This window comes from Halichoerus grypus, chromosome 2, assembly GCF_964656455.1.
Source record: "Halichoerus grypus chromosome 2, mHalGry1.hap1.1, whole genome shotgun sequence".
Lineage (NCBI taxonomy): Eukaryota > Metazoa > Chordata > Mammalia > Carnivora > Phocidae > Halichoerus > Halichoerus grypus.
In genome coordinates this window covers 49727778-49744872 of record NC_135713.1, presented here as the reverse complement: position 1 = coordinate 49744872, position 17095 = coordinate 49727778, and the positions used below count along the sequence as shown (strand labels likewise).

The 17095-nt window shown below is 47.0% G+C and overlaps 1 protein-coding gene across 1 annotated transcript in view; it reads right to left on the bottom strand.

The window, feature by feature from the left end:
* The window catches only part of ADRA1B (adrenoceptor alpha 1B), a 49015-nt gene extending 33269 nt beyond the window's left edge, over positions 1 to 15746 (bottom strand). Inside the window, exon 1 of the mRNA XM_036103642.2 lies at positions 14508 to 15746. Within this exon, the coding sequence (XP_035959535.1) occupies positions 14508 to 15456 (949 nt within the window). The 5' untranslated portion in view covers positions 15457 to 15746. The remainder of the gene's footprint in view (positions 1 to 14507) is intronic.
* Between the last annotated feature and the right edge of the window lie 1349 nt (positions 15747 to 17095).

The window sequence follows — 17095 nt, the reverse complement described above, 5'->3', positions numbered from 1 at the left end:
GAAGAATATTTGTCACAGCTGAAAACTCAAAATAAAAGTACATCAAGAGATGATGGATTATTCTAAACATACAAAAAGATGCTTAGCCTCATTTCCCCCAAATTTCCTCTATCAAGTTGGCAGAGATCAGAAAGCTTGATAACACACTGTTGGCAAATGTGTGGGCACTCTCAAATATCAGTTATGGAAATGCAAACTGGTACAATCTCTATGGAGGATGATTTGGCAATATTTATAAAAATGTAAAAATTTACTCAGAATAGTCCACTTCCAGGATTTTGTCTTATAGATGATGTAGAAAATAATGAAGTGTGTACAAGAATATTTATTATAGTGTTGTTTGTGATAACAAAAATTATGAAACAACCTAAATGTCCTTCCATAGAGGTCAACTAGAAAAAAAAAAAAAAAAAAGCACAATGGAATATTATGCAGCTATTAAAAAGTATGAGGTTGCTGTACTTATATTGAAGTACTTGTACAGGAAGATCTCCAAGGTACATTATTTAGTGAAAAAAAGCCCAAAGTGCCAAATAGTGTTTTTAGTATGTGATTTCCATTAAAAAGAACATATGAATATATTTCATAGACTATCTCTGAATGGCTATGCAGGAAATTGACAACAGCTGCCTCCAGGGAGGGGACGCAGATGGCTGGGGGCCAGCGAAGTGAGAGGGACATATATACTTCTCATTCTACACTTTGAATGTGATACCTCGTGTGTGTCTCACCTCCTTACATAAATTGGTTGTCATAACTGGATTGGTTAAATACATTATGGTACCTTTCATTATGGAATGCAATGCAGCATTAAAAAATGTGAAAAATAAATAAAAAAAATGAAAAGATTCAGATTTATTGAAATGGCAAGAAGTCAACCCTTGATGCTTAGTGATAAAAGCACTAGGTGATCCAGTTTGTATGTACACACACATACACACTCATATAGAAAATTCTGGAAAGTTCCACAGGAAAAATATTAAAACATGATTATATAGAGAAGGATTATGGATGACCTTTGCTTTCTTTTTTATATCTATCTTGCTGTTGTGTCTAAATTATTTTTCGTTACCAAGAGTGACAAAATTCTTTTCATTTTGAAAAAAAATACACAAAACCAAAAATCAACAAACAACTTGACAACATATTTTTGAACTGGGGCAGTGGGCAGAGCTATATCCAACAGAGAAAGGGGACAAAGTAATTTTTAAGTGTCCTAGAGCTGGTGATCACATAACAGTATATATATATACACACACACATACACACACACACACACACATATACATGTTTATCAAAAAAATATTAAATGTATGTAAAGTAAAATTAGATTAAAAATGACAAAGTGCAATTTTTTCTTTTTGGCCATTGATATTTTTTTCTCTTAAAATCATAAAAAAATGAATAGCCCCATCATAACTCTACTGAAACTCAATTTATATTCTATCACATTTTCTCAATCACAAACAGAATATGTGCTTGTTGTAACACATGAAATAATTCAGAGGTATATAAAAAAGTTAATAATCCACTCTTTTTCCCTTCATTCTGCCCCTGCAGGTGATTGAATTAATGGCTTTGAAAAATGGGATTACATGTTACTCTACGAGTTACTTTTTTAACTTAAATATCATGAACTACCCTCCTAAAGAATAGATTAGTAGACATAGATCTAACCTATTTGCTTTTTTTAAGCTTTATTTATTTATTTTAGAGAGAGAGAGAGCACGTGTGTGAGTGGGGGGAGGGGCACAGGGAGACAGAAAAGGAGAGAAGCAGACTCCCCGCTGAGCCCGAGGGGCTTGATCTCACCACCCTGAGATCATGACCTCAGCTGAAATGAAGAGGAAGCGCTTAACTGACTGAGCCATCCAGGCGCCCCTAACCTATTTGTTTTAATGACACTTTACATTTTACTATATTTTAAATTTCTTATTTATGTAAAATTGAACATAATCAGGCTAAACCATTTAAAATACCAAACATTCCTTGCCCCAGTGATTCCATTTCGAGGAATTTATCTTGAATATGTGGGCACAGACATATATGCGAAAATATTCATTGCAACAGTGTTTGTAGTAGTAAAAGGCCAAACATAACCTAAGTGTCCATCAGTGGAGAAACTGGTAAGTACTATAGGATACTCCATAAAATGGATTATGATATAGCCATGGAAAGGAAAACAGTAACTCTATACATTGACATAGAACTATGTCCAAGACACCCTGTTGAGTGCAAAACATTATCTTCACTATCTGATAGTTTTTACAAAATGATACCATTTGTAAAGGTAAACAGGGGATGCCTGGGTGGCTTAGTCGGTTAAGTGTCTGCCTTCAGCTCAGGTCATGATCGTGGAGTCCTGGGATCCAGTCCTGCATCTGGCTCCCTGTTCAGCAGGGAGTCTGCTTCTCCCTCTGAACACCGCCCCCCATGTTCTCTCTCTCTCTCCCAAATAAATAAATAAAATCTTAAAAAAAGAAGAAGTTAGCTGATAAAAAGTTGCTACAAATAGTTATGCAAAATAATTACAAAGCACGATGGCACAGTCCAAGTTCCCTGTGGTCCTAAGACTGCATTGTTTGAAAGAAAGATGTATAGAGAACTTCACATCTTGAAGTACATCTTTATGTCATGTGGCAAGGTTCTTATTCTGGGGCTGTGGGGCGGGGTCTGTGAACTTGGATGGGAAAAATCACTTTTTTTATTTTTAAACTAACCTTTGGCTGAAAGTTAGCATTTCCTTCAGTAGGAATGTGGGCAGCAAACCATAGTAGAATTAGCAGGATTTGTCACCAATAGAAATCAGATTTATGATATCACATTACATTTGTTGCAGATATCTTGAAATATTTGCACTTGTCACTACTTCAAAATTATAGTGGTTATTTATTTGACTTGCTGCTAGATCTTGTTTATTTAATATGTTAATAAAGAAGAACATTTTTTATTCTATCATAAATTTGTTTTTTTCAACATTGGAATAATCATTTCAACATAATTGTTTTCTTTGCAATCCTGTCTCTTATTTTATGTGTCTATAGTGAGAAGGGGCTTCATCAGGTTGCCAGAGGGGCCCAGGGAGCAAGAAAGCCCAAGAACCCTTGTGTTAAGGTAACTTCTGAAGTGTTGGGGACAAGAAGTCACAAATGGATGCTGTCAGGGTATACTTACAAGCAGGGAGAGGGGCCCTACCACTTTCTCTTGGTGCCAGGGGGCGATTTATGGCCTGAATATATAAATTGGAGATGTAATTTTGTTGTTGTTGTTCCAGTTGGTGGCACTTCCTTCCCCCCCACCAGCTGCCTCCCTGGATCTCTGCCCGGCTGTGCTGGTGGTGGGAGCCTGGGGGCCCATGCCTGCGAATGACAGTAAGCCCGGCTTGCCCTTGGTCCCATTTTAACCTCCTTCTGGGGCATAGCCAGGGTGCTGAGCTCAGCCTCTGAGCAATGCTCGTCAGCCTGGCAAGAAACTCTATCTTAAAAAAGAATTTCAAAAATCATGCGAAGCCAAACCCCAAATGCATCCCAGCTTCAGGGGAGCAAGATGCTGTGAGCAGATACCCCTAGAAAAAGTGAAATGGGGCTCTGTGAGGAATGGTCCCCTTGTGTGTGCTAGAACATTCTGTTTCTGAACATTTGGCCTGAACTGTTCCTTGATGCAAGCTTATAGCACAATTTGTGTACTCACAACAGAGGGGTGCTTGGGGGTTCAAAGGGGGCTCAGATGTGCTGCTGGTGGGTGTGGGCAGATGTACTCTTGACAGAGTCCTAGGAACACAGGCCTGTCAGTGAGTACTCTACTCTGGGTTGACTCACGCTGTCATGCCAGGAGTGGGGGTGATGGATGGAGTGAAGATGCCCCTCCCCCTACAGATATTCCAGCCTGAGGAGTCCTTCAGAGCTCACTCTCCCCTCTGCTCCCCAAATCTTATTATTTCAGCCTTCCTCTTCTCTTGTCTCTGCATTCCAGAGATACGTGTCCTTCAGGTTACACCACTTCTCTTGGGTGAGATGGATCCATTCCTTCATTTACTAAGTATTTAAGGTCAGCCAAGCCATGGTTTCAGACACCACCTCCATCACTTGTGGAACCAGGGTACGTTAGCTGAATGAAGATCTAGTAATTTCAAGTCAACATTTACAGTGACTCCTCTTGCCCACAAAGAATAGACATGAGAAGTTGCATCTTTCCTCCTGAAATTGTTGCTCACTTCATTTTCATTCTTCTTCTTTCTCCCGATGGTTGAGGCTGTGGGTGCCAGATTCTCTCTTCTCCCCTCCCTCAGGCTCCTCAGTGAGCACACTCTTCTGCAAACACTCTTACTCAGGGGTTTCACATACAGAGGTACTCGTATCACTCAAATTTTGAGTGATAAATTTGTTTTGAGAGTAAGGAGCGTTACGATAATCATCATCATCATCATCACCATGTTTTGGTAACAGACGTAATGGGGGTTGGGACATCTGGTCACTTCATTGTAAAGCAATGCTGTATTGCCCGACAAGCAGACCCAGTAAGTCTTTAGAGCAGTAGCAAACCTGTGACATGTCCACTTTTTTGGGAAGTAATTTGATATTAAAGAAATCAAAGTAGTCTTCATGGAATAAACCAGAATGTTGTGGGCCTAACGTTTATCTTAGGGCCCCATATGTGTGTGTGCGTGTGTGTGCATGTATGTATTTTAGTTTAGAATTACATTGGAGATGGGAGAAGCATTCACTTCTCATTACCTTGGGCCCCTCTAAAGGTCTTAATCTGGCCCTGCTATGACGTTCCCAGAATTGTCTCCTCCTCCGCTTCTTCCACGGGGATCAGGTCTGGCCACATCCCTCCAAGAGGTGAGAGGACCTTGACAAGGGCCGGTAAGGTGAGGGGAAATGGGGTCGGTTGGACAAGGTCTCCACCCGGAGTGGGTGGAATGGTAACCTTTTAATAAAGAATGAAATCGCTGTCCAATTTTCAAGCTCCTGCCTGTGTCCACTCTGGTCTTCACATATCCCATCTTACTTCATTGGCCCCATGACCAGGCCCAAATTGGCATTTGGTTTTAAGAAGCAGTCATGACAATCTCCTTTCAATGTGCCTGTGATCATTTCTGGGAATGAGATAAGTCATTTAACGCCTCTAAGCCCATTTCCTTATTTATAAAATGGGCAAGACCCTAATACCTGTCTGATGGGAAACTGGTAGATAAAGCCTGGAATGCTCTGTATGAATTATAGCTGCAGTTGGTATTTTTACTGAGAGTCTACTGGGTACATGTCTTCAGGCGTGGAGGATGAGATGAGTCAAACCTGGACCCTGTCCTCCAGAGGTCCACAACCCGAGAGCGCTGCCAACGATGTGCACATCATCCTAATCCCCATGGACAGATGTAGCGGGCATGATAAACACGGGATAGAGGGAGGGTTCACTGACAGGAAAGGCATGGGAACCAAGAAAACTTCCGTGAGAGAGGTGTCCACAGAACCGGGGTTTCACAGGTAGGCGGGATTGGGATATTCAGGGGGTACAGAAAGAGCATTTCTAGTAGAGAGAAACAATCTGAGCAAATGCACAGGGGAAGGAAGATGCAAGGTGTATTTGGGAAACTACAGCTAATTCTATCCGAGTTATAGTAGGCTCCTAATTCTCCCGCTAAACTCATAGTGCTGCCGATTTACTCACTCAGTTAGCTTTTGTGAACACCTGTGTTAGGCAGAGAGGAAAGATGTGGTCACTGCTTATAAGACATTCACAGTTTGTAGAGGAGAGAGGTAAGTCGATCAGTCACCAGGTTTCTAGGGAGAGCCATCCCTGCCATGCTTGGGTGTGGATGAAGGGCACCTGCTTAGCCTCAGCATTCCTCTCTCTCTCTCTTTTTTAAAGATTTACTTATTTATTTTAGGGGGGCACAGAGATAGAGGGAAAGAGAGAGAGAGAGAAAGAGAAGCAGACTCCTTACTGAGCACAGAGCATCTCAGGACCCCGAGACCATGACCTGAGCTGAAATCAAGAGTTGGTTGCCTAACCAACTGAGCCACCCAGGGGCCCCACGGTTCCTCTCTTTGTGGGAACTCTAAGGCCCTGGGAGGGGACACAGGAATTTTCCTCATAGTTGTATGATTTTGTAGTTTTCAAAAGTAAGATCTATTGAGTGCAGTTGATTAGGGCCACTGTCTGTTTCCATACCGACTTCCCTCTATCTTAACCAACTGAGCCACCCAGGCGCCCCCCGACTTCCCTCTATCTTATTTCCCCTCACATGGGTGTTAGGAAAGGGGCCATCAGCATTTTTGAGAGCTATTAAGAGTTGAGATATATTTCATTTTGGTTCTATTCAGTAAATATATGTAGTTTGCAGACTTTTCTTTCTGTATAGCTTTGTCATCTCTAGCCAGTTACTGCAACATGGAAACAGCTTCTGGAGATTCTCTCTTGTTCATGATGCTGACTCACCTGGACCTGTGACATCAGGAGGTAGGGCCAGAGGCTGAGTCGTGATACGGTAAGTCCTATGGTGCTGGGACCACATGTATGTGGGTGGCAGGGGTGAATCATGGTCTGAAATATATCCAGCCAGAAACTAAACTGCGAAAAAGTCTTCCAAGTTTTAGGTTTTCCTAAATTTGATAAAAGTTTTTTTTTTTTTAATTTACTTATTTGAGAGAGAGAGAGAGAATAGCAGGAGGAGCATAGGGAGAGGGATAAGCAGACTCTGTTGAGCATGGAGCCTGACGTAGGCCTCAATCTCATGACCCGAGACCGTGACCTGAGCCGAAATCAAGAGTCAGAGGCTTAAACACAGCCACCCAGGCACCCCCAAATTTTATAAAAGTCTTAAAAAACTATGTGAAATTACCAATCATAAGTTGGGAGGCTGCAAAATGTCTGAAGTACCATAATAAAAGAGAAATTTTGAGTTATCTTGCTAGGGGAAAGACCCAATTATTTTTATATTTCTTTATGTTCTTGCCAGGACATGATGCCTCTCGGTCGCCGAATGATGGGCTGCCACTTGCCCTTCCTTTCCTCCGTCTCTGAATAGACTCTGGTTTCCCCCAACTCCTTTTTGGGGTTCCATAAGTTGTAGCTCAGAGCTCCACACTTAGAGTACTCCCAGTGATAACGCTTTAGCATTATCTGATTGCCCAGATGTGAATGCAGGTTCTATCCCTCATCAGCTGGGTGGCCTGAGGTAAATCACTCAACCTCTCTGAGCTTCAGTTTCCTTACCTGTAAAATGGGGACAATAACAGTGTGCATTTTGTAAGCCTTTGGAGAGGAGTCAATGAGAGAAGGCACAGAAGCACCCCCCAGCCCTGGGTAGCCCAGGGAGCCTGGCACACGGCAAGACCTTATAAATGGGATCTCTTAGTATTATTATTATCAGACGTGATCCGGGAGCACAGTGACTGCGGAAACATCCCGCAGATGCCGGAGAAAGCAATTTCCCAGTGTGGCCCAGCGGCTATCAGTTATTTTTATGAGCCACACACACACACACACACACACACACACACACACACACACACTCACAGGTAAAGGCATTTCCTGCATTACAGATCGGAACGGGCCCATCTGGGAGGGCGCTGCAGCTCCACCCACACCCGTTGGCATTTCTGTGGCCTGTTTTGCCCCAGCAGGACTCAGTGCCTCCACAAATGGTCCCCCATCCTGTTGTACCCTTCACACACCATCCCTCCCCCTCCTGCCCTTCTGCCCCAGTCCCTTGAATGTCACTGCAAAGCTGAGGCTAACTCATTATCTATCTCCTCCCTCCCTGGTGCCCTACTTCCCTCCTTTACTGCTCGCTTTCTCCCCCAAATATTTATTGTGTCTCACCACCAGGGTATCTTCCATGATGCCAGGACTTTAGGAGATCACAGTAAAATTTCAAAAACATTTTTGGTGGAAATAGACATAGGGCTACAACTTGTTATTCTGCCAAATAGGACATTAAACACACAATACACACAGGACTATGACTATCATCACTACTTATTACCACCATTCCATCAAAGAAATGCTATTTCAGTGTCCCAAAATAGAAAGGACAGTCATTTATATTGAATACATTTGGAAAAACACAGACTTTTTCTCATTTTTTTTTTTTCCTTATTTTGTCACGAGCCAGTAAAAATGTTAGGCCCATGGGCACCAGACCCGAGACAAATGTTCAGAAAGTGCTGCAGTGACAACAGGAATGAGATAACAAGTGCTTACTGAGTGCCAAATGTGGAGTCTGATAGACTCTACCATTTACTAGCTGTTTGACCTTGGGCCAGTTACCAAACCTCTCTGATCTCTTGCTCCCTCACCTATAAACACAGGGCTGATGATGCTTGCTCTGCAGAGGGGTTTGTGAGGATTATGGGCAATACATGGAGCTCAGTGGTGAGCAGTGTACGCATCACACTGAGGAGCTGTGTCTGCAGTGCCCATTCTCTTCCTCTCCTCCGGGGCAGCTCTAGTTGAAAGAATTCACCCTCCTTCCTGCCAGCCTTCTGCCTTCCTCCCCGTGGACTAGCCCACGGTGGGCAGGATTGGAGGTGCTCCTGGCTGCACTGGGGGAAGCATAAGCAAGTTTTCTTGGCTCTCCATGGGGTGCTCATTCCAGGGCTTCCCAGGCATGGGGAGGACTGGTGCGAGGCTGGCTGCATAGGCATCACCTGGGAACTTGTTAAAGATTGGGATTCTCCACCCCTTCATGAGAAATCCTGACACAGTCGGTCTGTGCTGGAGCCCAGGGATCTGTGCTTTGGGGAAGAGCCCTCTGCCAGATGTTTCTGATGAATAGCGGGTCAGTTGTTGGTCACAGTGCCCAGCTTTTGGGTCAGGACATTCTGTCTACTCAGAAGGGTGTCTGGCAGATCACTCCTAGCATGCTGTCCCGTGAACCCTGATGGCTGGGGTCTGAGGAAGGTCCTGGGAGGAATCCTCGTGGCTGTGTTTTGCTGGCCTCTCAACGAATTATACCTGTATCACCCAGAAACTTCAGAGTCATTCCAGACACATTTCTCGTTCTCACTACCCCTCCTAAATCATATAACTGACCCATCCCCAAGTCCTTGTATCTGTCCATTTCTCTCCACCTTCACTGCCCCCCAGCCCGAGTCTAAATTACCATCAGCTCTCCCTGGGCCTGTGGCCTCCTAACCGTCATGCCCCGGACTCATGCTCCACACAGAGGCCTGATTCATCGTTTCAAGACATAACTCAGATGTTATCTCTCGTCTGCTTCAAATGCTTCGGGGAGTGGCCAGTGTAGTTTAAGATAAAATCTTAAGTCCTTGATGGGGCCTAAAACCCCTGCATGGCTTGGCCTCTGCCCACACCTGCAGCCCTGACCTGCACCTGCACCCTCCTCCCCCAGCCTTGCTACTTCCCCACCAGATCCTGCCTCAGGTCTCTCAGGCAGGCCCTTGCTCCTGCCCGGACCCTCTCCTTCTACCTCAGCCTTCACTGAGTTAGCTCCTCCACACCATGTCACTCAGGGGCCCCTGTGATATGCTGGCTCTTGTTATTTACTTTAAATGGCATCTCACCCCTTTACTTTTAGGTCGCTTGTTACAATTTGTGGTCGTGTTTATTTGTGTGCATGTGATTTTCAAATGATCTGTGTTTCCCACTAGAACGAAATCCTGTGAGGACATGGAACATGGCTGTTCTGCTCACCACTATATCTCTAGCACAATACCCGGATGCAGTAGGCATCCAATACATATTTATTCAATGAATGAATGAATGAATGAATGAGTCAAGATGTAGAGCTAGATTCTCAGATGGAGGGCAAGGTCCCACTTTTTCCTCTGGCTGGGGTGATGAAAGGCCGGGCATCGGGAGACCCACATCCTACACAGGGCCGGAGGTGTGGAGCAAATCCAGCCCTGAGCTAGAATGCGGATGACCTTCCCTGACATTTTCTGGGTGAGTCTTTTTGCAGGGGTGAGTGGGGAGCAGAAGAAAGACAGGGCTTTGTAACAGAAGTACAATACCCAGCTTTTGACAAGGTGGCTCTGGAGTTTCGGGGCACATTTGCTATGAGAGCAGATTGGAACCAGGGAGCAAGAAGGCCAGACATCTCCTAGCTCCAGTCAGTGGAACAGCTATGTGCCTGTCCTGACAGACTGGGATTCAACCCTTGGCTCTATCATTTACTTGCTGTGTGACCTGGGGCAAGAAGACTAACCTCTCTGAGCTCCTGCGTATCCATCTTTAGAGAGGGAGCAATTATTCTCCCCTGTCAGGGCAGCTGTGAGGATTAATGAGATAACGTCTGCAAAGAGCCTAGAAGAATGTCTGGCACATAGTACCTGCTTCATAAAAATATGATCTCACGAGGCTGTAAACATCCTGCAGGCAGAAGCCATGTAGCACATAGTAGGTGTGTTAGAAGTCTTTATTAATGATTTCATAAATGGTTGAATGTATTTTCCTTCAGAAGGACTTTCCTTTTCCAGGAAGGATTCCCTGTGTATAAAAATTTCTCCCTCACTCAAACCAATTGCTTTCTTTGTGAGCACCTCAAATCCCCGTGTTTCAAAACAGAGCTGAAGGGTTAGTGTGTGTATTTGTGGGGGTGGCCCTGTCCTGAGTCATCTCTGAGACCCTCACCCTCTCCTGTGCAGGAATTCATCAGCCTCGATTTGAATGAGAGGACTAGAGACACAAATCAATGGAGAGAGGGATTCCTATTTGGTCCCAGTACTATGAGAACACAACTGTTTCTTTGAAATTGACCTTCATTTATTTGGAGGGGAAAGCAGTTAGTTCAATAATGGCTTCCTGGTGCCTTTCAGCATTTTAAAAGACGGAAGAAAGATCTGGAGCGAGGCAAGGTTCCAGTGTTTTCTAAACAACGCACTAAATCCAGCTACCAGTTGGCTGCCCAGTACTTCCTGCTGTCCGTGCACCTCCCCCCCCGCCCCACTCCAATCTATCCCCGCAATGCAGTGCACATCCTTAGTAGCCCGGCCACTCCTTGAGACCCTGACCAGGTCTTCCCCAGGTGGGTAGGAGCCAGCCTTCACTCTAATGCCTGGCAGCTGAAGATTCCTTGGACATCTTGCATATGGCCCATTGAGTAGAAATGCTGCTGTATTATATTCCAATTATTTCCTGTCCCTCCATGGCCCAATTCCAGGGGCTGAATAAAGAGGTCCTTGTTTGGTGGAGTCCATCCCTGCTCCTGAGTGAGAGCTGGTCCCTGGTCCGACTTGGTCTGAGGCCACAGGGGAAGGGTGGGGAGGAGGTAGGGAGGGTGTTACAGGTGGGGAGAGCTCCACAGGAGATGAGGGGCCCAGCCCCACAGGCAGCCCAACCCTGTTCCCAAAAATAAAAATAAGGGAGGAAGGAAAACAAATGGGGCCTCTGCCCAGGACCCTGCAGAGGGCATGGCTATTTTCCTTCCTTCCCAGGAGGGATCCCAACCCTTCTCTCCCACAGAGAAGACAAACACAGCTATGGAAATCTCATGCCATCCAGGCACCTGGAAGTCTGTTGCTAATTGGAAGTTCCTTCTACCTGCACCTCCCTGTTTGCCAATGACTGTCTCCCCCTAGATTTGCTTTCTCTCCTTGTGAGCAAAAAGCATTTCATGGAAAATTTTGAATTTGGAATCTTGTTCAGGCTCCAAAAGAGTTACTGTTCTACGTCATGCTCCCATTGTTTGGGTGTTACTTGAACTCAGGGGAAGTAGAAAAACCCACATCTCCATTTTGCTGGGATGGTCTTCCTAAATGATTAAGAACATGCTAATTAAGCACCTTATCTGTTTGAAGCTCTTGAGTACCTTTCAAAGTCCATCCCAAAGCCAAGGCCTAGAGTCCATATTTCTTACCTGCCAAGGCTTGGGCAACCAAGGGAGAGGATGCAGGCAGAGTAGCTTAGGGACAACACCTGCGGACACCTCCGGGAGATGGTGGCAGGGGTATTCAGACAGGTTTCATGGCAAGGAGAGGAGAAACAAGCTCTGAGAGCAGGCCATGGAAGCCAAGGACCTGAGATATTTGGGGGTTATGGTCTCAGACAGTCACGAACAGAAAGGGAGGAAAAGCAGAGATAGGGTGAGTGAGAAGAAGCTGAGGGTGAGTTTGAAGAGCAGGACCCACGGAGAAGACACATCATCCTACACCACCGCGTGCCTGGGGAAGGGCTAAGCTTTGCAGCATTTAAAACCTTGGTGTCCAGGAGGCTGGAGCCCGAAGGGAGCTGAGAGATCCTCTGGCCGGTGATTCTCAAAGCCTCGTCTGTGGACCACCTCTTCAGAATCACCTGGTGGGCTAGTTTAACATGAGGATTCCTGGAACCCATCCGATTTACTGAATCAGATTATCTGTGGATTATGGCTAAGAAGCTGAATGTTTATCAAGTTCCACAGATGATTCTGATCTTTAATAAAGTTTGAGAGCCCTTGATTTAGTCCAACCCTCTTGTTCCCTGGAAGTGAGATCCTGAAGTCCAGAGAGGTAAAGCAACAAGCCTAGGGTAACAGAGTGGACTGATGGCAAAGCTCACATGAGAACTCTATTGCCTTTGATCCCCAGTGCAGTGCTCTTTCCATTTCGGCATGCAGGCAACCTCTTCACCTATTTGGACCTGTTTCCATTGCCCCCTAAAGTGAAAGCTTGCACCTTTGATCCATTCTCTGCATCTTGCTGGGGCCTTCTCCTTCCTGAGGATGCTCTGGTCATAGCCTCTGCAGGCTGGGGGGCAGAGGCAGAAGGAAGAAAGGAGAAAAACTCAGTTCTAAGCCTTTAACAGGTGTGGGATTGGCCAGTGAGTAGAGAAGGAGAAACACAGTTATAACTGAGGGGCAATTGGGATTTGGTTTGTAGTACGAAGCTAACTTTCATTGAGCTTTTGCTGCGCACCAGACACTGCATTAAGTCCTTTCCATGCATTAGTGCAAACCCCATGAAGCAAATAGTAATTAGCCCTATTTTGCAGATGGAGAAACTGAGGCTCACAGACCAGCGGTCCATAGCTAATGCATGACCAAATCACTTCCACATACAACCATGATCTTTATATAGCCCAAAGCAGTGTGAACTGTTACCCACTTTAACCCAACAAGCCTGCAAAAGGACCCTGAGACCTTGGGAAAAAAAGAAAACTTCTCTGCAGTGAGATGTGACCACTCTGGGGGGGGGGGGGAGGTACAGCTTCAAATGCTTCCCACGTAACAGACTAAAAATATTTCTAAAAGGCATTAACTTGCAAGCCTGCCTCAGAAATGACAACATGGAGAGTAGGTTAAACACCTTTTTTCCTTTATCTTTTTTAAATGGAAACTCCTGATGTCAATTTGCTTTCTTTCCATTTACCCTTTTCTGGTGAAAGCAGTGTGTCTGCAGAATTTTAGTTATTTGAGGGATTTGCTTATGTTCGGTTCTAATGGAGCCCCGGGTGTGATTGCAGGCATACATGGTCCATGGCATGTGGCAGCCGTTACCTCTTCTGATATCATGGCACATGACTTTGCAATGATCACCTCCCTCCATTCATTTTCTGGAGTGTCCCCCAGGGATGGGAGAGGAAACCACAGCAGATCAGTGCCTCAGAGAAGGGACAAGTGTTTCCCAACCCATGTGGACAGCATATCACGGTACCCTCCTCTAGGTTTACCTCCTAACCAGACCTTGTCTTCTTAGGAAAAACCAGGAAGCTTTTTGAACAACTTAGTAAGACCACTAAACAAAAGAAGATGGACATATTTGTATAGGAGAGGAAGAACTCAATTTCATCCCAGCACGATTTGGTGTCTGGCAGCATAAGGTGAGGGACCACTGTAATTTAAATCTGGGTATTCCATGACTCACCAGAGTTAGGAACATTTTCGGGTAAAAATTGAAAACGTGACCCTCTGTCTTCCTTCTCTTTCAAATCTCAAGCTTTAGATAACTCAAAGGCTGACTGGGGTGGCGCGGCTGTTAAGATGTTCTTCCTAACTCATAATGAAGGGAGTACATTGAGGTGAGAGCAAGCCGTGAAGGGAGGAGGGGAGGACGCAGCCTCTGCAAAGCTCATGGGGAGCGTGGGTCTCTGCAAGAGCCCTGGAAATGCTGAATGAAAACTGCCTTTCTGCGTACGAGCTGCCTGCCTGCTTCCCAAACACCGCGTCTGCGGTAACTACAAACTATTTTGTATGCTGCATTAGTGACGCTGCCTTAGCCGACACATCATTACTACTGAGATAACGCTGGTGTGATGTTCAAGTCCAGTGTCCTTCTTAATTATTAAACTGACGCTGTTGAATGAGTCATTCCACGTACCAGATTTTCCTCCTGTGGTTCTATTTCAAGTGACTAGCACCTTACTTAGTGTGTTCCACTCACACCTGAGTTGGTTCTTAGCCAGCTTACCCAGTCTGCAAAGCCTTTGCAGAACAAACAGTATTCTCTAATCTCCAAACACACACAGACTGCATAAAAAACAAAACCCACAAAAAACTTTACAGTAAGCTCAGCAGCAGACCCGAGATCTGAAAATACCCAGTTCCCCTCCGCCAGTCCCCAACTTACCAAGTGGTAGAGCGATGAAGAAGGGTAGCCAGCACAAGATGAACATACCGACCACAATGCCCAAGGTCTTGGCTGCTTTCTTTTCCCTGGAGAACTTAAAAAGTTTGACAGCTATGGAACTCCTGGGGTTGTGGCCCTTGGCCTTGGTACTGCTGAGGGTGTCCTCATGAAAGTTCTTGGAGTGGATCCTCAGAGTCAGCTCCTTGGAGTTGGACATCTCTTTCATGACGCCGGCCTCCAGGTTCTTGGTGGTCCTCTTGGCAACGATGTAGACGCGACAGTACATGACCAGAATGACCGCCAGAGGGATGTAGAAGGAGCCCAGGGAAGAGAAGAGGGCATAGAAGGGTTCTTCAGTGACCCCACATTCCTTGTCATCGTTGGGGGCCGGCTCCTTCCACCCAAGGAGGGGCCCGATGGAGATGACCGTGGACAAGACCCAGACACTGAGGAGTGCCAAGATGGCCTTCCTCCGGGTGACCAGCGTGGGGTACTGTAGGGAATAGCGCACCCCAATGTAGCGATCGATGGAGATGGCACACAGGCTCAGAATGGAGGCCGTGCAGCACAGGACATCCACGGCCGCCCAGATGTCACAGAAGATCCGTCCCAGCACCCAGTAGCCGAGCACCTCCAGGGCGGCCGAGAAGGGCAGCACGGTGAAGCTCAGCAGCAGGTCGGCAATGGCCAGGTTGACGATGAAGTAGTTGGTGGGCGTCCGCAGGTGACGGTTGCAGGCCACCGACAAGATGACGACGATGTTGCCCACGATGGCAAAGAGGATGAAGGCGCCCAGCACCAGGCCCACGGAGATGGCCCTGCTGATGTCCAGCTGGGGCAGTGTGGAGTTGCTCGAGGTCTGGTTGGGGCCAGTGAAGTTGGCATTTTTCAACTCGCCCCAGTGGGCAGGTGCTGATGTGTTGTGGCCGGTGTCCAGATCGGGATTCATTTTAGAGTCGGCCCTCCATAGCCTGGGGTGAGCAGGCTGGAAGGGCTGCGGCCAAGCTCCTCAGCTGCCCTGCAACTTTGCTTCGCCCGCGGTCTTCTTCCCAGAGGCGCCCTCCCGGCGAGGAGTCATCTCCCCTGCCCGGGGCAGCCCAGCCCGGCGGCGCGTCTCCTGCCTGCCTGCACTGAGCCGCCCGCTCGCTGGCTGTCAGAGGGAGGCGGCGGCGAGAGGGGCCGAGGCGGCAGCTCCAAGTTTAATGGTCCACGTCAGGCGCGCCGGGCCGGGCGGGCGGGGAGCGGCGGGGGAGGGGCGGCGGGCGGGGGGCGCCCGGCTCGGCCCGGCCCGCGGCGCGTGTGCCGGCAGCGGCGCCCAGCCCAGCCAGCGCCGAGGAGGGTCTGCTTGCAACGAGCCGCCTCTGGGCTGACTGCACGGCGGTGACATCAGGCGGGGGAGCCCGGCGCCCTGACTCCGCGCGGCACTAGGGGGCAATGCGGGTCCAGCGAAGGCGCCCGCAGCCCCGACGTCGCCGCCCTGGGCAGCCCCCGGGGGGCCGGACGCGCGCCCCTCCCCCCACCGGCCCCCCCTGCCCCCACCCCCAACCGACGCGAGCCTCCGGCTGGGGAAGGGGTTAGGAGCAACCTGAGCGTAGGGACCCCCGTCCCCCACCTTGGGTTGGCCCGCTGGGATTCTCGCCCCTTCTAGTCTCCCTTCAGTCTCAGAAGTGGCGTGGGGTGTTTGCCGCTAATGGGGGGCGTCTGGAGTCAGCACCCAGATTTAGGGGGATATGCAACTTGTGTGGCGCCTAAAGGAAGGATTGCAAGGTTAGGCAGGTGAGAGGGATTTGAGTCAGATGTGAGACATTCCCCACCCCTTCTCGCCTTTACCTCCTTGTGAAACCTCTCTGGTCTCCTAATAAAGTCCCGAGGCTTCTCTTCATTCGTTTATTCACTCACTCACTCACTCATTCACTTATTCATTCGACAAATTGTTAAGGAGTCCCCACTGCCTGCGCTGGGGGCATAGCAATTGAACCAAGGAGACAAAGACCTCCTGCCCTCCAGGAGCTTACACTCTACTGGGAGGAGACAGACAATAAATAAGTAAGCCAATTATGAGGTGTGTCCTATGCTGACAGTTGTAACAGAAAATAAAGCAGGGAGGGAGAAATGGAATGGTGTGTGTGTGTGTGTGTGTGTGTGTGTGTGTTGTGGGGAGGGGTATTTGAAATTTTAAATGTCACTGAAATGACAAGTTTGAGTCAAGATCTGAAAGAAATGAAGGACAAGTTACTGGGCTATATGGGGTGAGGGGGGTGGTGGTGGCCGCGGAAGAGACCTCCAGGCATTTGGGGAAAGGACTTGCGAAATCTGGATTATTTATTGATTTTTTTCCTTTTCTGTCTGATATTCATGTTGGACATTCAGTTATAGGGACACACTCCTAAAGGTGGGCATATGGTACTTAGGAGAGAAGATACGGGCAGAGGGAGAGCCTTATGGTAGTTGACATTTTTTCAACACTTGTGATGTCCCAAACAGTGCGCTAAATATATTTTGCATTTTCTCATAATCCTAAGAAAGAAGGGCTATTCTCATCATCATTTCCATTTTGTGGATGGGCAAGGTACAGTGAAGTTTAACCC